General features: G+C 34.4%; 8 protein-coding genes and 1 non-coding gene across 9 annotated transcripts; 7 read left to right on the top strand and 2 right to left on the bottom strand.

Annotated features, from left to right (window-relative positions):
* Window positions 1-2,652: 2,652 nt before the first annotated feature.
* RO3G_19175 lies at window positions 2,653-2,725 on the bottom strand. The gene has a single exon. It is a non-coding gene; the product is annotated as a tRNA-Trp (tRNA).
* A 981-nt stretch (window positions 2,726-3,706) lies between these two features.
* Window positions 3,707-3,985, top strand: RO3G_13917 (uncharacterized protein; the record flags this gene model as incomplete). Its single annotated transcript, XM_067668501.1, has 1 exon — window positions 3,707-3,985. One exon carries the CDS (start codon window positions 3,707-3,709, stop codon window positions 3,983-3,985), a length of 279 nt encoding a protein of 92 aa, XP_067524602.1.
* Window positions 3,986-5,220: 1,235 nt separating this feature from the next.
* On the top strand, window positions 5,221-6,603 carry RO3G_13916 (uncharacterized protein; the record flags this gene model as incomplete). The annotated part of the gene is made up of 1 exon (XM_067668500.1): window positions 5,221-6,603. One exon carries the CDS (start codon window positions 5,221-5,223, stop codon window positions 6,601-6,603), a length of 1,383 nt encoding a protein of 460 aa, XP_067524601.1.
* A 345-nt stretch (window positions 6,604-6,948) lies between these two features.
* RO3G_13915 (uncharacterized protein) lies at window positions 6,949-10,155 on the top strand (the record flags this gene model as incomplete). The annotated part of the gene is made up of 1 exon (XM_067668499.1): window positions 6,949-10,155. One exon carries the CDS (start codon window positions 6,949-6,951, stop codon window positions 10,153-10,155), a length of 3,207 nt encoding a protein of 1,068 aa, XP_067524600.1.
* Window positions 10,156-11,060: 905 nt separating this feature from the next.
* On the top strand, window positions 11,061-12,388 carry RO3G_13914 (uncharacterized protein; the record flags this gene model as incomplete). Its single annotated transcript, XM_067668498.1, has 5 exons — window positions 11,061-11,140; window positions 11,326-11,534; window positions 11,587-11,796; window positions 11,854-11,994; window positions 12,051-12,388. The coding sequence occupies 5 exons, from the start codon at window positions 11,061-11,063 to the stop codon at window positions 12,386-12,388; spliced, it is 978 nt and encodes a 325-aa protein (XP_067524599.1).
* A 302-nt stretch (window positions 12,389-12,690) lies between these two features.
* On the top strand, window positions 12,691-12,930 carry RO3G_13913 (uncharacterized protein; the record flags this gene model as incomplete). The annotated part of the gene is made up of 1 exon (XM_067668497.1): window positions 12,691-12,930. One exon carries the CDS (start codon window positions 12,691-12,693, stop codon window positions 12,928-12,930), a length of 240 nt encoding a protein of 79 aa, XP_067524598.1.
* Window positions 12,931-19,041: 6,111 nt separating this feature from the next.
* RO3G_13912 (uncharacterized protein) lies at window positions 19,042-19,569 on the top strand (the record flags this gene model as incomplete). The annotated part of the gene is made up of 3 exons (XM_067668496.1): window positions 19,042-19,084; window positions 19,228-19,313; window positions 19,360-19,569. The coding sequence occupies 3 exons, from the start codon at window positions 19,042-19,044 to the stop codon at window positions 19,567-19,569; spliced, it is 339 nt and encodes a 112-aa protein (XP_067524597.1).
* A 363-nt stretch (window positions 19,570-19,932) lies between these two features.
* RO3G_13911 (uncharacterized protein) lies at window positions 19,933-20,452 on the top strand (the record flags this gene model as incomplete). The annotated part of the gene is made up of 3 exons (XM_067668495.1): window positions 19,933-20,049; window positions 20,117-20,197; window positions 20,330-20,452. 3 exons carry the CDS (start codon window positions 19,933-19,935, stop codon window positions 20,450-20,452), a joined length of 321 nt encoding a protein of 106 aa, XP_067524596.1.
* Window positions 20,453-23,512: 3,060 nt separating this feature from the next.
* On the bottom strand, window positions 23,513-23,872 carry RO3G_13910 (uncharacterized protein; the record flags this gene model as incomplete). The annotated part of the gene is made up of 2 exons (XM_067668494.1): window positions 23,513-23,783; window positions 23,841-23,872. 2 exons carry the CDS (start codon window positions 23,870-23,872, stop codon window positions 23,513-23,515), a joined length of 303 nt encoding a protein of 100 aa, XP_067524595.1.
* Between the last annotated feature and the right edge of the window lie 260 nt (window positions 23,873-24,132).

Genomic DNA, 24,132 nt, shown 5'->3' with positions numbered 1-24,132 from the left:
CCACTGATGTATCCATCATTCATAACTCGATATGAAAACAGTATTAATAAGCTACATGTAAAATGTATCCAATAGACAAGCTACAGGTTAATTCGGATAATCTTCATTAAGGATAAGATGCTGCGTAATTGCACGGTTAAACTACATTAAATCCAGGAACTAAATCACAGTCAGCCGCAGTCAATCATATACGAGTATTCTATGACAAATATAACAATAGAAGAACACGTAACCCTTATCTATTTGTCATCAGCTATATCATACTCATTAATTATTAATCTATGACATGAAATATTATCCATGTATGAAAAGTATAAATAGAGTACAATTTTCTTATTAAATAAAACAATCTTTTTATCGAGTCTCGGCCTCTCTTGTTCCTTTTTATTCTTGGATAAATCACCAGGTCCGAACTTTCTTTGTCAAGTGGTACAGTTTGACTGAAGTGTTTTTAAGTATTTAAAATATGAAAAAGAAGAATTAACGAGACCGAACAATAGTTCTAAAGTCGAATTCTTTTATTAAAGAAAGATTCCAAGGCTATTAATATTAGTTTGAGCAAGACCTGAGATTAAATAACAAGAGATAGTTACGACCGATATGATTTGACATTTATAAGAAAAATTTTATAAACTGATGTAAATAATCCACTGTTGAGATGAAAGTGAAACTTGGCTGTTCAGGGCAGTTGGCAATTGTCAGGATCTATTCTTATTCAAACTCATTTGTAAAGATTTAGCTTAGAATGATAAGACTGTTATCTTATTGACATGTCAAAACATGACATTGACTAAAAGGATCTATAATTTCGTCACATCACAATATTCCTCTATTTTGATTAAATAAAAAGGACAATCTTTAACTACTTAATAATGTCATATCTTTTTATTCTATATATGGATATTTGTGTTGCTTTCCTTTTAATGAAGTTCATGTTCAACAAGTTACAAGCTATGACTCACAAGAGAGTTGTTTATATTCAATATCAACATGACTCATGAATTATGACAATACTTGTATATACCTCAGTTCTGTAAAGTAATATAAATAGACCCAATAATTATTAGAAATAAAAGGACAATTATCTACTACCTAATCTTTAAGACCATATACTTATATTTCCTTTTACATACATTACTATTGTAATTTTCTTTAATATATTGCTTGTTTGCGGGTTTAGGTTTTTAAGTATGTAAGTTTTGTCGATAGTGACCACCAGATCTTGTTAATAGTAGATCAAACTTGTTAGAATAGGTTAAACTCTTGAGGTTTAGGAATAGGTTTACAATGAAGATTATTGACTTCAAGGGACTTCAGTATTTAAGATAGAACACAGACCAAAGGGTTTCAATTGAACGCTTGATGGATTTATTGTTTTATAAAATAAAGAAAATATAAAAAGAATATAAAATTCAAAAGTAAAGTGAAGTGAAGTGAAGTAAAAATAGGGATAAGATATAAGGGTATTTATATGTTTTTGGTTTTTATAATTTTATTGATTTATCCAAGAATAAAAAGGAACAAGAGAGGACGAGACTCGATAAAAAGATTGTTTTATTTAATAAGAAAATTGTACTCTATTTATACTTTTCATACATGGATAATATTTCATGTCATAGATTAATAATTAATGAGTATGATATAGCTGATGACAAATAGATAAGGGTTACGTGTTCTTCTATTGTTATATTTGTCATAGAATACTCGTATATGATTGACTGCGGCTGACTGTGATTTAGTTCCTGGATTTAATGTAGTTTAACCGTGCAATTACGCAGCATCTTATCCTTAATGAAGATTATCCGAATTAACCTGTAGCTTGTCTATTGGATACATTTTACATGTAGCTTATTAATACTGTTTTCATATCGAGTTATGAATGATGGATACATCATTTATGTTGTTTTTGGTTTTCAAGCAAAAGAGTTGATACTCCGTTTTCAAATAGGTTGTTACGCAAAAGTTCATTTTCTAACTGGCGTGGTGTAATGATTTGGTTTATAGTAGTTTCTCTGTTTGGGAGTGTTGAGTTAAGGTTTAAATAAACAGATTTGGGTGTAATTGATATAAGAGTTGCTTTTATATGAGTCAGATTTGGCTTGATTCGCTTGTTATAGTGACCACCAGATCTTATAAAGTAGATCAGACTGTTTTGATAAAGGTAAAATAAAAAAAAAAGATAAAAAGATAAATAAAAGGGGGTTTTACAATGAAGTATGATAGCTTCAAGGGACTTCTTGTTCTTGATGTTAAATAAAATAAGAGATAATTTGCCTCTTTAAAAGAATATTTATTTGATAAAAAGAAAAAGTAAAATAAGAAGTGAAGTAAGTAAGAAGTTAATAAGAAGTCAAGTATTTTTGTGATTATTATTTGGAGTTATTTATATGTTTTTGGATTTTATGCTTTTGTTCTGTTTTTGGTATTTTGGGTGGTTGTTATAAGATAAGAGGCGGTTGTTGTATAGTGTAAGGTGGTCGTTGCAAACTGTAAGGCGTTCGTTATAAACTGCAACGATTTAAATTCCGCCGTTTTGTTCTTGCGTGTTACAATATCTTTCGCTATAAAGAACACGACAATAATTTATCTGTACCTTTGTTAATTGCTATAAAAAAACAATTCGTAATCAACCACGACAGTTTTAAAAGTAGCTGAGGAATAAGAGAATCGAACTCTTGACCTTCAGATTTGGAATCTGACGCTCTACCAGTTGAGCTAATCCCCCACCCTTCTTTTAATAGGTGACTGGTAAATCTGGTTGATAAACTCAACTCGGTTCGGAGATATGTTTATGCGAAGCGCTACGGGAAATATGATTGGCTGAATGGTCTATAGTGGAGAACGGGTATAGTCGACACCAACTGAAGGAGGTCCCCTGGGTTGATCAGGTGACCTACAACTTGCTGGCGGAGCTCAAGTGAATTGATGGCCATATACAGTTGGGGTGCACTTTCCTTTTTGGTCGGTGAGGTTCTAGGTTTAGCTGGGTGGTTCGATATACATTGGGTGCTTCTTCCGATGACATTCGCTCAGATCATATGTTTTGTTTTCTCTCTTCCATTTGACGTTTCTTTTGTCTGATGTTTTATTTTCTTTCCTTATCATCAGTTACCCTCGTCCATGTCCTGATCTGTTTATTTTTTTTTTATGCTACTGATTCTCTGATAATACTTTATGCATTTGCAAAAGTATATAAAGTCTTGTAAATTGTTATTGAATAAAGGATATCGGAAAAATCGACCTATTTTTTTACTTTAATTTTTATTCTTTCTTTGGAATATTCAAGGTTCCCTTAAATCTTTGTTTATTCTCTCTCTCTTATAACGTACACTTGCCTTTCTCTATTTGGTGTTTCTCTTATTATTCTGGTACCAATTGCTCGAAATAGGTTTTTCAGTCGGCCTAGGTTCTCGTTCGATTTGAAGTGAATTAATAGAAAATCAAATAGGCAACTTCAGTGGATATATCTTTACCGTCTTATACAAGTCCTTCAAAAAGTATATCTCCTCCCTTAGTACATTATCACTTTCACTCTTTCGACCGTTACATAATGTAATTATTTTTCCACAACATTCTATCGTCAATATCTCGACAACAAGAAACGATCTATCTTTGCTTTTTTTACCATCATATTCGCCGTATCTTATTCTATTCATACGCCAAATTTCAGCTCTCTACGATAATTATTCACCATTGACATTTCGACATGTCGAATTCACAATTACATGGAACAGGGGTCAATTCCCCTGCAAATGTTAGTCCTTCAACTTATGAACAGCTTCTACCTTTGTTTTTTCAAGAGTTCGAAAAAATAAAAGCACAAGTTCAGGAACATGCCAACATCTTACCTGAAATTAAGAGATTACAAGAGCACATTACTAATCTCGAAAGTCGCAATGCCGAATTAGAACTCGAAAACCGCCGCCTTCGCGAGCTTTTAGACTCTCGCCAAAATAAACCTACAACATATGTTAAGGATACATAAGATTATAGTCACTTTATTTTAGTAAAAGGAATCTCATATGATCCTAAATAATATGCTGACATAACTTGGAATCATTTATGACATTATTCCCAACACAGATCAATAAAAGACTTTGATTAGATTTTTATATTAAGCTTTATTCATATTAACTTCACATAGTCAAATATATGACGTGGTTGTAAAATAGTTTATTGATGATATGAGCATGTTGAATAAGGAATGACAATTACTTACCGGATCATCATTAAGTCACGCAAACATTTATCCTAACTGAGATATTATTATTAGCTATAATATCCAATCACGGAACTAGAGGATTTTATATTCATCCGTACCGTCTCCTAAATAGTCCTACATCCAGAGTTATCTGAAACCATCCCAATAGCATAATTGACAATACAAGCTAGGAACAGGCTAAACTAATAATTAGAAATAGTAATCATCTATTCTGTCGAATTGATCATAAATCTGTCCTAATTCTTTATCCGTATCATGTCTATAAATACTCTCACTTTTTACATGTAGAATTATTTTTTTTATCATATTCAATCTTAGTTATCTTAACTTAATAAAGAGATACCAAGTTCTAACAGTATTTCTTTATCTTTGTTGTTATACTACTTTTACCTAAAACCCCCTATCCTAAACAACATACACACCAGCTGCAAGTAAAAAAGTCGTTCAAAGCATTCTGGAACACTCCATTGGTAAGTCATCTGTAAACATGTTGTTGTAAACATAGTTATTTTCTATAAGATATCAGTTGTATTAAAATAAATAACGATACACAAAAGATTAAACTATGATTGAACAATTCCACACTTTTCCAAATTTAGAACAATAAGATCAGTATTTGTCATCCTAGCGAGTCTAATCAATTGTCAACCCCAAAAGTAATTAGATCAAAGTTAATTGACTGGTTATCATTTCTATTGCTCAACTTCAGATGCATATATTAGAACATCGACAAGCTTTAGCTTAATCATTGATTCTTCAGCACGACATCGTTGCCGAGTCTATATCTTTTATATCTACGCTCACAAAGAATATAAATAGATGCCAACTTTTTATCCATTAAACGGGGCTCTTTTGCAATATAAAGAAATCTGCAATAAAGAAGGATTTTAATTTTATATTGCTGCTATTGTTTTTTTGTTTAATTTTATATTTAATCTTACGATTAAAACATTTTTTAAAATTAACCATCCTTCTGGTTCGTACCCTGGTAAACTGCTATGGAAAATCCTAAACAAGACGATCGACCCATGGAGCATGATCCATCTGATATGGAGATCGAACAAGAAAGTCAAGACCCTTCTCTTACTGAAGATGGCTCTGAAATAACCCCAACAATTAATGCCAATGCGCATGAAGAAATCAATAATCATGATGACATTGATGCTGAAGTCTCAAAACTCATACGATATAAAAAGGAAGAATATGCTCGCTTATATCAAAAACATATAATGGCTGGTGAAGAAGATCAAGCAGACGTGGCGTTCCAAAAAATGCGTAAATATGGTGCACAGTTGCTTGCCCTCTCTGGGAAATTGGTTCCTACTATATCTACTCCTGTCAAGAAGGAAATTGGTTTGCGGTTAACCCAAAATGATATACCCAAATTTCAACTCTCTTCTTGGCCTGATGTCCCATTTCCTGGTGAGAAATGTTACGAGTCAGTCGAATACTTTTTGCGGTCCTTCGAAAAGGTAATTTATTCTGCTGCCTTGGATATTCAAGAGGTTTGGCGCCGGTATCTCCCTGTTTCTTTGGCTTTCGACCATGATGATTGGATTGAAAAAGACCTAAAGAGATGTGACACATGGAATGCAGCTAGAATTGTCTTTACGAACAAATTCTTGACTGACAACGCTAGAACAGATGCTATGCATCGACTATTTACCATGACAATGAATAAACATGAATCTGTATCCTCGTATATGACCCGATTTTTAAGCACTTGTATTGAGGCTGGGGCAAATAAAAATGATCCAATGGTAGCTGCTAGATTTAAGGCATCATTCTCTGAACCTGTTCTTGAGAAGTGTAAGACAGCTTTTGTTTTAAAAGAAAATAAGAATATACCATGGACTGTGGAGAGAGCAGCTGAAATAGCAAGAAATTTGCTAGGAGATGACCCGAGAACCTATTCAGGAGCATCCTATGCCAATGTCACCAGTGGTAGCAAAAGAATCCACACAAGTACTAGTCCTTTCGGTAGTCAAAAAAGAAACAAAGGTCATGGTTCGTCTGGTGCTTTCTTTTGTTCAAAACATGGTGGTGCTAATGCAAATCACAATGAAGATGATTGCTTTAGCAAAGCAAACAAGAAAAATGATGCTGCGTCGACCATAAAAAATAAGTATTATGGCAATAAAAATTTTCCTCAAAAAGCAAGCACAAGTAAACCCTGTCGATATTGTGGTAGAAGTTGGTCTCATGGCCATCAATGTCAAGAATACGCAGATTATAAAAGAAAACTTCATGTCGATCCAAATAGACCAAGAGATTCGGACAAGTCGATTTATGCCATTGTTCGTACTGTAAATGATGAAATTGAAAATGATCATGATATGACAGAAGCTGAAAATAATTCATATGACTGTAAGGCATTATGAAATAAAATAACTGAAGATGAAGATATTAATCCTTTTAAACTTTTGACTCCTATATTAATAGAGGGCAAGAAATTAATTGGCAAGATTGACACTGGCAGTGATATCACTTGCATATCAAAAATTTGTTTGAATAATAAATTGAATATTGACAAAGTGAATTCTGTAAATGGTTCTTTAAATTTTTTGTCTTCAGATAATAATCGTAAACGAATTGGACAAACTGATCCTCTCACTTTAACTTATATGAATAACATCTCTTTTAAACATTCTTTTGAAGTTGTAAATTTTAATGAGACAATGATACAAGAATTTGATGTCTTGCTTGGAACTGATGTTCTTGGAAAAATGAATATCGGTCTTACTGGAGTAGCATACAAGTACCCAGGTAATGAAGATGATTATTCAAATAGATTAAAGGAAGACGCACAATTTCTTAATATGAATTTTGATGCCAATAATGAGATTGAACCTAACAACTCACCCTATGGTACCGAAGATCAACAAAAGCAATTCATGGCTTATATCCAGAATGCAATTGATGACAATCAAAATATTCCTGCTGGATCTTTCTGCACAGTACCAGAATCTGTAGTAGAATTACCAATGGAAAAGGGAGCAAAGTCCTTTAAGAGACAATATCCGATTGCTCACCGACAAATGCCTGAATTAGAAGAGCAAATAAATGAATGGTTAAAAGCAGGTATCATTAAAGAGAACCGCGCTAACACATCCTTTAATAGTCCTTTATTAATGGTACCAAAGAAAGATGAGAACAATGAGATAACGAGCCACAGAGTATGTTTAGATGTTCGTGGTATCAACAAACTAATCCCTGATGTCGTTTATCCTGTTCCAAAAATAAGAAGCATATTTGACAACTTAGCTGGTGGTGAAGTGTTCACTAAGATTGACTTGAAAAACGCATACAATAGTTTCCTTGTAGCCCCTAAAGATCAACACAAACTCTCCTTCCAATTTAAGAATCGAACATATACCTTTCAAGGATGTTGTTTCGGTCTAAAGACAGTTACTGCAATATTCTGTAAAGTGATGAAAATACTCTTCGCGGATATGGATTTCATTGAAACCTATGTTGATGACTGTGTAATCAAAGGAACAGCTGATAATCATGCTTCAAACGTAAAAAAGGTGATTGAACGATTAACTTCTGTCAACCTAAAAATCAATGTAAAGAAGTGCAGTTGGTATCAACGATCAATTTATCTTTTAGGATTTGTAGTTGAGAGTGGTGGTATCATCAAAGTAGATCCACGCCGCCTAACAAACATCGATATTTGGCCTATACCACGCAATAAAAAAGAAGTGATGCGATTAATGGGTATTGTATCATATATGAGAGACTTTATACCTTTAATCTCTCGTGTAGCTGCACCTATCGACAGACTTCGTAATGACCCTGATGTACAAAACAACTGGACCCAAGAACACACTGATGCATTCATTGCTTTAAAAGAGATTCTAAAGTCAAAGACACTGTTGCACACTCCAGACTTGTCAAAGAAATTCTATGTGGCTACTGATGCCTCACAATATGGTGTTGGTGCAGTATTGACCCAAAGAGATGAGCTGAATAGAACTTTACACATTGCATTTGCATCCAAATCTTTGTCACCCTCTCAACGTAAGTGGAATACAACTAAACGTGAACTGTACGCGGTAGTGTTTGCACTAGAAAAATATCGTGAGTTTTTATGGGGAAATAAATTTGAATTACGTACTGACCATAAGGCCTTAATGTATTTACATACCCAAGAACAAGCAAACCCTATGATGATAGGCTGGTTAGAAACTTTACTAGATTTCAACTTTGATGTAATTCACATACAAGGAATTCTCAATCAATTACCAGACTTACTCTCTAGACTTTATGAACCTTGCTTGAATAATGAGTTCATGCTGGGAGGGGGTGATGCTGCGCAAAAAGAAAATAAAAAAGAAAAAAAGGAAATTAAAAATAAAAATCAAAATAAAATAAAAGTTAAAAGACAGACAAACTCTACAGCAAAGAGACACAACTTGATCTATAGTCAGGACAAGAAACTAAATGTGCTAGCTGTGAAAATAAAAAATAAAAAGTTTGCTAATAATCCCACAACTGACTATATGACTCCTCCACCTGAGAAGAGAGCACGTCTACTTAAAGATGCTCATACCTTCGGACACTTCGGTAGTACGAGTATTGTGGAGCAGTTACATTCACAAGGACTTCATTGGAATAATATTTATAAAGATGCTACTGAGACAATCAAATCATGTATTGAATGCCAGAGACACAATATAAGCAAGAAAGGTTATCATCCTTTAAAGAATATTCTTGCATATCTACCATTTGACCATATTGGAATTGATCTTTTAGGACCTTTACCTGTTACGGCAAATGAAAATGTCTATGTCCTTGTGATGATAGATGTATGTACCAGGTACATCATACTGCGTCCACTAAAAAATAAACAAAGTGACACTGTAGCAAAAGAATTAATAAAAATCTTTGGTGACTATGGCATACCTAAAATCATTCAAAGTGATAACGGCAGAGAGTTTAAGAATAGCCTCATGCACTCATTATCCAAGCACCTAGGAATAGATCGCAGATACAGTACAGCCTTTCATAGTCGAGGTAATGGCGTGAGCGAGAGCGCTGTAAAGACGACATTAAACACTATAAGAAAAATGGTTAATTCTAACAGCAATGATTGGGATGATGTATTACCAATTGTCCAACTAGCGTCGAATTATAAAATAAGACACCGTTCAAAGAGTGCTCCATTTTCCTTGATGTTTGCTCGAAGACTTAATAGCTTTGAGGATTACGGTGATCAGAGTATAGCTGATAAGATTCCTAATAGACCTGTTACAGAACAAGAGCTAATTGAGAGAACTGATCGCATGTACCAGATTGTGTTTCCTGCCATTCGTGAAAGAACACAGAAGATCATAGAGGAAGCAAGCAAGAGGTTCAATGACAAAAATATGATCATAGATCTTCCGAAGGATACTGCAGTTATGGTTAGATTACCAGGACGGACTAGTAAGTTATCACCTCTTTATGAAGGGCCTTACATTGTCGTTCGAAAAACTCAAGGTGGTTCCTATGTCTTAAAAGATGAGCAAAATGAACTGTTACATCGTGAATATGTCCCATCAGAACTCAAGATAGTCTCTATTGACGAAACAGCTATAGAAGATACATACTATGAAGTTGAGGATATTAGAGATCACAGAGGCGGTCCAGGACAAAGAGAATACCTTGTAAAATGGGCTGGTTATGGTGAAAGAGAGAATACGTGGGAAAAAGCATCATCCTTCTCCAGCACAGTACCCATTGATAAATATTGGCTTAAGAGAAAAGAGTTGAAGGAATTAGAGCAAGCACGAAAGCAAAAGATGATAGCTAATGAAAAAGACTACACTAAAAAGACTTCTGCTAGACCTAATGTGACTGAAGAAAACAAGAACCATAAAAGAAAGGACATGGTACAAGATAGCACAGTCCTTAGAAAAAGTAAAAGAATAAGAAACAATAGAAACTAAAAAAAAAAAAAAAAGTTCATGTAGCAGAGCGGCCGCTGACTTCATAAACTTGCTGAGCATCAAGATACATAAATTACCAATAAGAAAATAACATTTAGTATCTGCATGAATGCCGACCTGACTATTGTCAAGTCTGGGGGAGGATAATGTTGTAAACATAGTTATTTTCTATAAGATATCAGTTGTATTAAAATAAATAACGATACACAAAGATTAAACTATGATTGAACAATTCCACACTTTTCCAAATTTGGATCTATGAAAGATTTACCGTCCATCTACTATAAATATATATACAAACTCCGCGTGCGGAGTTTGGTATGCTTAATATGGTAATTGGGGTCACAGAACACGATTACATCATTTTTAAGCGGAGTTTATTAAGCCAAAATTGGCCAATTGCGAGATCTACTAAGGAGAGTCATTTTTTCTTCCTTCTTCATTACTTCACTCAAGAGGGATGACAAGTAGAAGGTCATTAAAAAAGTCCGGGCCGAGATACGACTTCTGCAGGTCGAGAAAAACAGCTCCAAAAACCAAAAATTGTATGACAAAAAGGATTGCGAAACGAGAATCGGCAAATCAACATTTGTGATTATTGGGTTATCCTAATGGCTTCTCATTCTAAAGGCGTTGGTTCGATTCTCGGTAGACGCTCAGCAAACATAGTCTACTTTTTGCATTATTTTTGGGTTTAAGTAACTTATTTTTTTTGGAAATATCAAAAGTTTTCGGAAAACTTTTATCGGTTCTGTATGGTAAAACGAATTCCCGTTGCGGAGATGCTGCCTATCTATCGGCTGATTTCGGACAGATAACAAAACATGTAAAAAAAATATAAAAAGGCCTGTTATTTCTGTTTTTTTTTCTTTCCTTCATCTTTTTATCAGTTTTATCAATCTCCAATGTCTTCTAACGCTGCTAACAACATGCCAACTCTTGCATACATCGCTGAAAGAACTATGACGGCTGAATGTACATTGAAGTAAGTTTATTTTTTAAGTGGGAGGGAAAATAACTAAAGGCAACTGGTAAAAGTTACTTGAAGGAGAACGGTGCCTTTTTTTCATCGCGCAAGTGCAAGGAAGGCTCCGAAATGCGCTTGAACCAGTCCAGCAGGGATGGATTCTTTTGGCGATGCGGCTCAACCACCTGTGCGTGCGGTCGTAGCCGTATTTCTTACCTGGATGGATCCTTCTTTCAAGGTCGCAAGTCAATTATCCATCAAACACTGTTAGTAGTGTATCTCTTTCTGCTGCAAGTTCCAAACGGAACAATATCTACCATGACTGGACTTAGCCTGCCAACTGTCCGCAGCATTGTCAAAGATATCTATCAAGTAATGGAGGCAGATCTTCGAATTGAAGATGTTCAAGTTGGTACGTGATGCTTTGTTGATATCAGAGTATGTAATTAATTAGTCATACTTAGGTGGGGTTGGCAGTAATGGACAGTCAATTGTTGTTGAAATAGATGAGAGCAAATTTGGTAAAAGAAAGTACAATAAGGGAGAGAGGATAGACGGTGTTTGGGTTGTTGGAGGTGTAGAGCGCACGCCCGAACGTAAGGTGTTCTTGCTGACGGTACCTAACCGCAACCAAAATACCTTGAAGCTCATAATCGATACTTTTGTTAAGGATGGTAACATTTGAAATATGTATATACTAGATGATCAGTGCACCTAACCCTTGTTGACAGGCTCACTTGTCATGGTAGACTGCTGGAAAGGCCATAAGGGGATTGACAGCGATCCAAGCCGAAATTTAGTTGTTCAAACGGTCAATCACTCCAAAGCATTTCGCGATCCAAAGACAGGTGCCTGCACTAACACAATAGAAGGTACATACTTGTGTAGATCATAGAATTCTTAAACAATGCTAACAACCTGCTATTAGGTACTTGGAATGGTATCAAACGAGGAGTGACCAGCCGTCATCGCACAGCATCGATGATGCCATGGAAATTAGTGGAATTCATCTGGCGAAGAAAACATGCTGGCAATCACTGGAAGGCAATGCTTGCTTGCTTTTCGCAAGTGTCGTTCACCAGAGCAGGCATTGCCGACCAAGGTCCATTGGTATCGTTGCTCACAACCGTCTTTGAAGATGCCACTGGTGATCAGGGCGATGAAGAGCCATTTATTTTTATCTCAGATGACGATTCCGATAGCGAATCTGATGAAAATGATACCTCAGCACCTAGTACGCCCGTAAAAAAACTCCGAAGTGCTTAAAATAAATAAAGAAATTTTTCATTGATAACTATAAAAATCAGGGCCTATAGCGCCTGTTTTCTTTCCTAATTATTTCCCGAATATTACCTTTTTTGGAAATTAGTGTTACATCTTCTAAAAATAGATAACCAAGGCTTCCGAATGATGTATAGCATACGTCTGTACGCTCAATTTTAGCGCCGCTATAGGCTTCCAAAGAGATGGACGGTAAATCTTTCATTTAGCCGCCTTATTATCCTTGTTCCGACCAAAGTATCAAAGAATGGAATGATTTATTGCTAGAAGATTGGCAAAAAGGTAATATGGAAGCCGCAAATATTACAAAAGAATACATCCTAGAAGCATATTCGGAATATAAAAAAGCACAACAAGATCTCAAACGTGCTCATAAGAAGAAACAAAAAGCTATTGAAGAATTGGCGATACAAGTCAATCGATGGAGTCACTTCGTATTCCAACGTCCTAATGCCACACAAGCTAGTGTCAACAGATACCTCAACGCCAAGCATCACCAATTAAAAGACATTCTTATAGATGGCTGAATTGATCCAATCCTAAAAAAGGTAATAAAGCAAGAAGACTCTTGGGCCCACGTACATGTCCCACGCCATGGAACGTTCGAGGACGAACTTTTGTCCACCCCGGGCATCTGTAACACAATGCAGCAAACTTTGGCAGCATTCGACTTTTCTCTCTCCAATTAGTTTAAATCCAGGAACATACAAACAAATACGTATGAATACAGATAAATCCAGAAAAATACAAAAAAATATAGAATATCCATAAAATCATCAAAAACAGCATATAATCAGAAAAACCAAAAACATATAAATAACTTCAATATTTCTTATACTTTTTACTTACTGTAGCGGACAAAACTGGTGCACAAAAATGAAAATCAGTATTGCATCTCCGCCATATGTCTGCGACTTTTGTGGCATATACCATCTGAAAGGCAGTCTAAAAGATACATTATGATATGCAAACGGGAACTGTGTCGGACATCCCTCAGGGATAAGATCATTTTTAGTGATTTTTTGAATATTTCAATTTTCGCCAAAAATATAGTACTTGTCTAGCCTTCCTTCAATTTTCCTCATATCTCTCCCGTTTGCTTTCAGATTTCACAGTATATTAGTGAGCTTTAGTAGCTCTTGAAAAATACATAAACCCATGCTTATTTTGTATTTCCCATTGAATTCTCCCTTTTGTTTTCACCCTATTCACCATGGCAAAGTACTTGCCTTATATGCTTAAGAAAATAAGTAACTCTAAAAACAAAGCTCTGAGATTTCGAATACACTTAGTTCGTACGGCAGCGGATCTTTTTAGGATAGCAAGAATCTCCAAATGGACAATCAACAGGATAAGAAAGGAAGAAAAGAACATCAAGGCTTGTGACCGTGGTAGTCGACCGATCGTAGTCAGCAAAATAACTAATGCAATCATTCGCCTAAAGTTTCGACAAGGACCTTTACGCACAGCTTCTGATGCTCAGCTCTTTTTGAGGACCTTAGGATACAGTATTAGCAAACTGTCAGTCAGAAGGCACTATAGGAAGCTAGATTTTGAGTCTGGAACTAAGGAATCGAAGATTTTCATTAGCTGTATAAGCCAGAAAAAGCGATGAAAGTGGTATCACGACAAACCATCGCATACTATAGAGGGCTGGAAGTCCATCATCTTTAGCAATGAAAAAAAATGAAGGTTATGAGTGCAGATAGTATACACTAATATTGAAAGCAAGTCGAGCAACCTTAGCGATCTTTTTACGGTGATCAAACAATGAAGCATGTTGGTGGCTCTGTTATATTTTAAGGCTGTATTAGATATTGAGGACCAGGATATTTGTGTCAAGTATACGATGCTGTAATAAAGTCATAGGTATACACATGTATTTCGCTTACTACATACCACAAAAGCCTAGGGTATAGTGGTCTAAAATATCGTAATCTCTCGTTTCAGCATGACAATAACACAAAGCACAAGCCAAGGCATGCCACAAACTCAATATTTGATAACAGGGCTTCTGTGCTAAGGCGTTAGTTACCACTAATCCCGGCTTAAGCCTTCTTAAGCATGTCTGGTGGCAATTGAAGGCAAAGCTATGACGATACGACACTAGATCAAAAAGGGTAGATTATCTTTGGAAAAGAATAGTTAAAGAGTTGGGCTCTTTTACTGAAAGTGATATATACGTATACCACTAGCATATGCCAAGAAGAATATTCGATGATATCAAGAGATGAGATGATTATACAAAGTCTTAGATTTTAGACACTTTTGCGGTTTTTAGAAAACATAGATTTTTATAAATGAAAAGCATGCTCTTCGCTCAGTTTTAACAATGTCATGCTAGGAATACACGTAAACTACAATGGCTAGTATATCTTCCTTCTAATATAGTTTCATAGCTATTGCATTCACCATGAGCAAGTAATGGTAGTTAAAAGCTGAAAAAAAGTTTTGTGCACCAGTTTTGTCCGCTACTGTACTTTTGTTCTTACTTACTTTTGTTCTTACTTACTTTTGTTCTTACTTACTTTTGTTTCTACATAACCTTGTTTCTACTTACTTCATATTACTTTTTGATTATTTCAAATAAATATCATTCAAAGTAAATTTCTTTTATTTTTCTTTTATTTTACTTAACATCAAGAACAAGAAGTCCCTTGAAGCATATACACTTCATTGTAATCCCTATTATATTATCTTTTTATTTTACTTTACTCAAAACAGTTTGATCTACTTAACAAGATCTGGCGGTCACTTATTACAAGCGAACTTATATTCAATTTATTACTCTTTTTGGAATCAAAACCTTTGATCTTATATCAAGACTTATTCAGTACAAACCTATTTATACTACAAAAACCTTACACAATCCAATCATCACACCATTTTGTGTCATATGTTTCATTCTCCTTTTGGATTATGTTGTCATATTGTAACGAAAATGGCAATGAAGATGCACAGAGATTAGCCGAGTCAAGTCAAAAAGATAAAAAAAATGAAAAAAGTTAAAAAGATAAAAAATGTTGAAAATATAAAAAAGGTCAAAAAAATAAGAAAAGCTAAAAAAAAAAAAAAAAAATTATACATATATATATATCCTATCTTTTTGTGAAGAAATTGTCAGTTAGTTTAAATAAATCATATATTTCTACTCAATAATTAACAAACTTTAACAAGAAAGTCCCTGTTTACCTAAACTTTTTACTCTACTTTAACTTTTATCAAGAAACATCGTACTGATCTTACACATAAGATCTGGTGGTCACTACTTATCAAGCATCTGCTTAAATTCCATACAAAACAACAACTTACAAGGCAATCACAACCTTAAATCAAGCTCTACAAGCAAACTTTACCCAATTTAACTCACTTACTACAAGCCAACCTTTAAAATAACAATATTGTAGCACAAATGATGAAATTTTAGATCAAGAGAACAATGCTGATCACAAGAATAATTTTGATGTCCAGCGACATAGATGTCAAACAACACAAACAATAAGCCACGCCAATTTTTATATAAATAAGATGAATATTTTTAAACAAAATATCATGATCCAATCCAATCCAATAAATTCAATAAATCAAATCCTCTTGCGCTTAAAAAGCAATCTTTTCTTATTGGGTCACAATTACCTTTTCTTTTCTTTTTATTTTTACTTATTCTTTCTGATCTGATACCCGAGTTATCACAAATCAAGAAAGTTCCCTTTTATTTTTATCGTTTATCAAACAATCTTATTCTTAACCTTATTGATCTACAGTGGCTCCCAAAACTGTCCCAATGTTTTGTAATTTTGTCTTTTACCGTCAATGGTGCGATTACTGATTGCGTAAAGTATGCCTTGTTGCACCTCATTTGAAAGCTGTGGTGGTGTAGATGTACGTGGTACAGACTATATCTCAGTCGATGTAGCACAGACGGAGATAATGAATGTAAAAAATGACCGGTGCATTGGGACAGTTTTGGGAGCATATTAAAAAAATCACAATTTATTTATTTGCTTATTATTAATAGCTTGACCAACGCTCTTTGTTCTAAATATACTTACATATACGTTGTGGCATACTTCCTGTAACTTTTTGTCACTCTTCCCGCATCCTATGTCGTACCACACTTGATCATACATTCATAAAGCTCATTCATGCATTTTGGTACAGCTTCATACTAATTAAACCTCCTTTTCGATTAAGCTACCAAATGTGACAAGTAAAAATATAAAAACGACAAGGCAAGATTTAAAAAAGGACAAGACATGCTTATCGCCACGACAGATAGAAATGAAAACATTATACTAGGAATGAAGAGTACATACGCTCTCGCCTAAACGATATGGTGTTGTGCTCTATCATAGATGAAAGATATGTATTGCTTGGAGCAATCGAAACAGATAGGACACTCTCGTCCATCGTTTTCTTGAACCACCTTCCATGCTATCTTACGCGTCATTGACCCAGCCCGATCGGACGACATTCAAAACACTTGCACGCTGAAAAGTTGATCACGTTTATAGAGTGGTATGTGAAATGTTGAGATTATGGCGATCCCATTGGAGATTTATTTTTTGGCCAAATAAAGCAGCAGAAAGGGCTGTTCTCTTTCATTACGAGAATCAACTCAAATAGAACATTCATAAAAGCAAAACTACCACTTCACATTAGTCGTCTTTTACATTTTTTTGTACTTATTTTAACATTTAAAAATGCCCATCTAAAGGCGATGCTATAATAAAATCCTTATAAAAAAAAGGGAGGGAGGGGGAGAATGAAAAGTATATGAATAATATAGTTTGCATGAAAGGAAGAAAGTTAGTAGTTAATATGTTGTTAATATGAGTTAGACCACAGTAATTCATAAAAGTTAATACTATGCATTATACAATCAACAGCTTATCAAGTGCACAAGTCCAATCTTATTTAATTATTATTCATACAGGTAAATAGGGGCTTTATAATATTCACGTAAATTGATTGGTATAGTTATATGATCCGATATATCCGTTATGGAATGTCTAGTGGACTTGAGGAATAGATTAACGTATGCAATTGGCTGGTGATATTTATGTTTTTATCACAATGATTTCTCTGTTTATCCTACTTTTTCTATAAAAAATGATGTTGCTTTACCAAAGGCTGAGTTGAATGAAGGCTTTGGTTTGGACGATTCAATTGAATCCATCATGCGAGATCCTATTCATATCTGTGGATAGACGAATACATCATCGGTACCCTAATGAAATCATTTGATATCTCTGATTTTATCTACTATACAATTGAAAACACAACTGGTATCTACTGTCAAGGTCTATTGCCAGATGAAAACAATAGATTATTTCAATCATGTGTAATAAAATATAAAAGCGTTGAGTGAGAATAAACAGTTTACATCCTCTTTCGCATTCAGCAACTGACTGTTTGTAAAAATAGCTAATAAAAAAAATCACAGAACATAAAACGGTATTTTAAGATAGACACCTTCACGCAGTGAAAATCAATCAAAGCTTTTATAAGTGCATTTATACAGACATTATCAACCAAAGCAGCCATAGAGAAGGATAATGAAGTTTAAGGTACTGTTGTTAGTCAGCTTAGTAGATGTAGCGGAAATATTTTAATCATGCTCACTTGACGTCAAGTATAATAATAATTCAGTTAGATGGCCGCATAGGCTGGACTTCTGGAACAATCCATAGGATATATATGAATTAACGAACAATGATAAAAGTAACTAAAAACAATCAGCATCGAAATCAATTACAATTTGATATCATTGTTACAATTGAATAAGCATAGCTCGTTAAGGTCCGATAGCTTACAGTTGTAGATTAATAAAGAAACAAACTGACCATACTATATTCTGATTGGGAATAATGGGTCCGTTTTATTTGTGCAGGTTCCCATTTTCCTAATGTATAACATCATTTGGTACCTGACTTTCTTTCATCACCTCTCAGCTAGCGATGAATAGCATCAAAGATGAAAATACTTTTTTGCATGCGATTAACATAAAGTATTTAAGCTGCTAAACGTTAATTGATAAGGACAATGATTTAAATAAAGTATAATATCTTAACAGTTTCAATTGGATACTACCTGTTTCTGATTATTACAGAAATGACTTATTAAGCTAACCTCAGTCTCAGTGAAAAAGAGGATTAGCAAATCAATGGCTGTCATATGCAGAAAACTAAAAAGTGATGATATTTTAATGCACTCTGAAATCCTGTGTAGTATTCTTGAGTAAAAACTCAGTTTGTCCCCGCCCGGCCCTGGGTTGGCAGCGAGAAAAGCCGACTATTTTTATTTCATTTTTTGAATAATGACTGAAATAAATCCGACCTTTAGGGTCGAAAACAACAACAGCAAAAACAACGACAGATTCTAATTGGTCTGTACTTGATTCTTTTCAATTACAAGATGATGGAGAAATATTTGAAGAGGCTTTAATCCCACCCGAGAACTTTAATATGGTCTGTGAGCATGTCTATCGTTCTTCCTTTCCAAAAAAGAAACATTACAAATTCCTAGAGAAGCTTAAACTGAAAAGTGTATTGTAAATAGACAACATGTATTAAATATAAATAAGAGAAGCTCATTAGTTTAGAACACTTATTTTAGAAGAATACCCAGAACAAAACATGAAATTTTTACAAGAACACAACATTAAATTTTTACAATTCGGTATAGCAGGCAATAAGGTAATTCATCCATCATACCTGCCTATGCCATTCATATTCACCTAATTCTCTATGTACAGGAACCATTTGTACAAAGTAAGAGAATAATACAAGTAACCAAGCTACTGAACTTATAATTTATGACAGTCCCAGAAGATAAGATAAGTGCAGCATTAGCAGCATTGTTGGATAAAAGAAACCATCCGATTCTTATTCACTGCAACAAAGGAAAAGTAAGTGGATGAAAGCATGTAGATGATCATACTTATTCTAGTGTAGCATCGAACAGGTTGTTTAATTGGTTGTTTAAGAAAGATACAAAACTGGAGTCATACATCCATATTTGATGAATACAGAAGATTTTCTCACCCAAAATCCAGATCAATGGACCAACAATTCATTGAACTTTATGATCCAAATCAAGTCTGGCCACTGGTCGATAGACGTTACTTACCGAATTGGCCTACTTTAGCTGATCCTTTTGAATAATAAATAGACTGGTGATGGATAGAAATAGAGAGTTCGTTGAAAAGGAAATAAAGAGAAAAAGGTTATTTTAATTGGCAAAAGGATAAAACACGATTTGAGTGTGTAGTAAGGGTAACAGATCGGATTTCTTTTTTAAAAAAGGATGACACTGTTTATGCTTGCCATTAAAATGAAAAAGTCCGTTGAAAATCACAATTCCCAGATAAAAAGCCATACTTTTGCTTTACATCCGATTTATCATTATTGACTTGAGTCACTTTCTTTAAATGGCAATCATGTCCTGCGAGATCTCCGAGAGAAATTGTTTAAATAGTTGTCCCCCCCCCCCTTTTTTTTTTTTTTTTTTTTTGGTGAAAACTTAAAATGGAAACATTGGCTGACTCTGTGAATGATCTTAGTGAGAATGACAAACATGGAAAGATAGATTTGATCATCATTTGGACTCAAACATTAGAAACAATTACATTTAAAATAGAAAATGTAAGTTTATTGATCAACTTGTAGTCAATAATTTAACATGTCTTGTAAGAATAAGAAACATATTCAGTTTACTGAACAATGCATCGATCTCTACAGTCCTACTCAAATCATTAGCTTGCCTTTATTAGATAAGATATGTGTTGACAAGGTAAGAAGATAGCAAGCTAAATCATGGCTTTTATATTAAATGTATTATAAAAAGTGTAGCATAAATCAAAAAGATAACACAATGACCTTTATAAAATCAACTTTCCATTTCTGGCCACAATTACTTTTACAGCCAATAGATCAACCAATTGAATCAGGCTTCTCAATACAAATCTATCAACACAACAAGAGCTTTGACACTTTAGATTTTGATTTGGTCATCAACAGTCAAGGACAAAAGACAGGTCTAGAATAAAAAAGACAAACATCTATTTTATAGACTGTATGTAATAAACTGCTCCTATTTCATTTTGGCATATAAAGTTTTGCCTTTCTTTTGAGGTAGGTAGCAATCATAAACTTCGTAATCTGTCTGTATACCATTCTCATCCTACTTTAAAATCAACAATAGCCATCTTATTTTTTTTTATGAGATTCGAGATGTAATGTACAGCCTATATTTGGATAACGCATGTTTTTAGAAGTAAATTGCTGAGCTTTTGCTTTCTTCTTACCTGAATCGTCAACATAACATGATGACATAAAAGCGCACCTTTATTTGTATCTCTTTTTCTTTAAATTGGAACTTCCTCAAGCCATGACTTTAAAGTCTCTTAAAGAAAACTATTTTCTGTATAAAATCCTGTTCTGGTCGTCGGGCCAATTAAAAACTCAACTTTTTTTTTTTTGTATATGTTTATCCATAGGCCGTACAATGACAGACACTGTTAAGGTTACATATTAAATATTACAAAGAAGGATATAGGGAATAAAGGAAGCTACATAGATATGTTGAAAAGTAGTGGAGAGGTTTGCTTTGATATTGTAGTCTATTCTCTCTGTCAATACGTCTTAGCAGAATGGACGTTCTGGCTGCAACTTCTCTAAAAGTTGCTGTACTTGTCACAGAGAATTTGGTCTTGGGGAAGGTGACTCTTTTCAAATGCCACCTTGTTTGGCAGGATGAAGGTATCAAATACGATATTTTTGGGTATTATGCTTCAGTAGCCATGCGAGTTTAATCAAGCCCCTATGTAGTTCATTTTTTCCCTCTTCATCCTTGGGAATATGCCTAATTATGTACCAAACACGTTGGAGACACACTCATCTTAGGGCTGGGGTTTGCTGTAGATACGTTGAACGTTCACTATGTTATTTTCACACTGCTGTTCCTAGCAAAACTGCAATGTATTATGCGTTATCAATAATAAACATATTGTCTTTCCCTTTTGCCATCAATTTCTTTCCATTTTTAGCTCACTATTACGTTCTTCTTCGTTTATTCGCTTTGCATGCTTGATAACGCTGCGTAAAGTTTACTAAGTAGAGTACGAAACTTACAATGAACCATGTTGCAAATTTGCAAGTTGTATCTTACGTTGAGCATAGAGGTAGTTTTTAACTTTGAAGTTTAAAAATCATTTCTATTGCTTCTCTTAACCACTCATCTCAACGCTGTGCTCACCTTAGGTGTGCTTTGAGTGTATTTGCAAGAGTTTTTAATTAAAAGAAACGAGTATACTAGCGTTACAATAATGATAGATAAAAAAAATCAGATAAGGATTCGGAATTCGACAGCTACATGGAATTGTCTAGAGAGAAACCATGCAAAAAGCATTAGCCAACATATCTCCTTTTCAATCAACAAGTGATATCTAAAATCTAATTCATGTATGTACGATTTTTTCACTAATTCTTCTCCAATTACAAAGAATATTCGCTTCTATTAAAAAATGCCTCTGGATATAATGCCAGTAGTACACTTCAAATTAGAAGAGTCTGTTGTGCTCCAAAAATAATAATTGCATAGCAATCAAGCATTATTAACGATTGATAGTATGAGTATATGGAATTGTAGACTTATTAATATGTATGTATATCTACCAAAATAGACTGGTGAATGAGGAGCAAATGCTTATATTAAATTATGTAAAGACCTGCATAATAGCATGTAGCATTTAGCTATCTGCATATTGTTTAGGGCATTTCACCACTCGCATAGTACGTATATTAATATCTACACTGCGAAAAGTATATAAACTCTGGACATAAATTATTAAATAAAGTCATATATAACTTTGATCTTATTAAAATCCCCATTTTCATATTTGTAAACAAAGCAGAGTCTAATCAAGTTATTGCCCCAATAAAATCTGTATCGTCATTTCCAAACAAATTACTATCAAGCTTGTACTTATTCTTCGCTTTGAATCGATTATCTCAGGAATTGATTGCTAAATTATCTAATTGACTGTGGATCTTATATTCCTTTCGTCATAACGCTCTCCTTCCTTCCTGAGCACTCTTCTTCCACGTCTACAGCCTTTTACACAAAAATGCAACTCATCAGACCAAACAACGTTTCTCCATTGGTCTTTGGTTCAATTGAGATGTTCCCTCGCCCAGCGAAACCTACTTTTGCGGTGCCTTGCTGTCAATCTAGGCTTGTGAACTGCTCTGTATGATTTGAAGTCAAGCCGATCGACATTCAATTGAAGAGCTTCTACACAAACAAAAACATATAGCTTTGCTAATTCCGTATTTATTTCTTTACAAGAATCAAAAGGATCCTCACTGAATTTCCTCTTCAATTGCCTTTCAGTTCTTTCGTTCATTTTTAATGGACAACCTGTTTACTTGTGAGGCAAAGGGCTGCACAGTAGACCTGTTCAATCCAACAAGTTTTGCAATCTCTCTAATCGTGTGATATACTCTAAGAAGATAGAAAAACCCCATGCTTTACTTTCTTTTGTTTCATTTTCGGATATGATTAAAGGTCGTGTGCAGTCTATGGAGATTCTAGCTGATATATATTTTTTTAATGAATTGATGGATGAGAAAAAGACAAGTTTATTTTGTTACGAGGTTAAAATTATCTTCAATAAGTTTCTTTGTCCAAAAATTTATTTGTTGTGATTGTACAACTTATTGTCAGACTCTTTGAAAAACACTTAACTTTCTTTGTAGACTTCACAATATGTAACAATTGGTAACAAATGCATGTCTGTTACGTCTACAGGCGTGGTATCTTCTCCTGCCACTAACATAAGCATTGAGTGCTGCAAAATACAAAAAAAGTTGGGTTAGTAAAGATAGCATTACTGGTATGTTGTGTACAGCACATCTTACCTTTAATGTTAGTATAGAACACAAGGTGTGTTCCAAGACAAGATTTAAACAATTAAATCGAGGCAACTGGCCCCAGCTAATCTTCTCGAACGGGTAAAATCCATCCATAAAACGTACAACATAGAATTCAAATGGAAAGCCTCAACGATATACGCACATATGAGCAATTGTGAGACTGCACTTATTGTCAGCACTTACCATATATCAGAACTCCAAAGGTTATGTGCTTGTGAGCGGCGCTGGTGATTTTTAAACGATGATGTAATTGACGTTTGGCTGTTTCTAGCACCTTCAATCTAGCCTTGACCACTTCACACTTTGAAACGCGTGGCCTTTTGATCTCTCCATTGGCAATCTCGAGTTCAGTCCCACAAGCTAGTTTCGTGCTAAAGATCATATCAGGACGGATAGAAACATTATCAGGGGACTTAGAAGAGGTGGTTAAAGACATATTATCCCTAACAATTATAATTGGCATGAGTGAACAAGAGTAAACCTTTTTTTAACAAACTTACCATACAAGACGAGCATTTTCTTTGTGGACCATAGTATTCCAAAAAGGCAACTGTTACAATCTGCGATTAAAGACAGCTCAGAGTAATTCCTTAATTGGGCAGCTGAATGTTTAAAATAAATATCCTGCAAGATGTGGTTGATTTGTAACTCTTCCTTATTACTAACATAATAACTTAAAAGCAATAAGCCATCACTGTCCATTGTGGACACGGGAATCTCAATGTTTTGAAGTATGAATGGTGATAATGTCCTTTGAGCTGCAAAACCGACAGATATTGGCTGTAACTGATG

The sequence above is a fragment of the Rhizopus delemar genome, genomic scaffold (genome assembly GCF_000149305.1).
Source record: "Rhizopus delemar RA 99-880 supercont3.13 genomic scaffold, whole genome shotgun sequence".
Lineage (NCBI taxonomy): Eukaryota > Fungi > Mucoromycota > Mucoromycetes > Mucorales > Rhizopodaceae > Rhizopus > Rhizopus delemar.
Note: the sequence above shows the minus strand (reverse complement) of the source record. Positions and strands in the feature narration are given on the sequence as shown.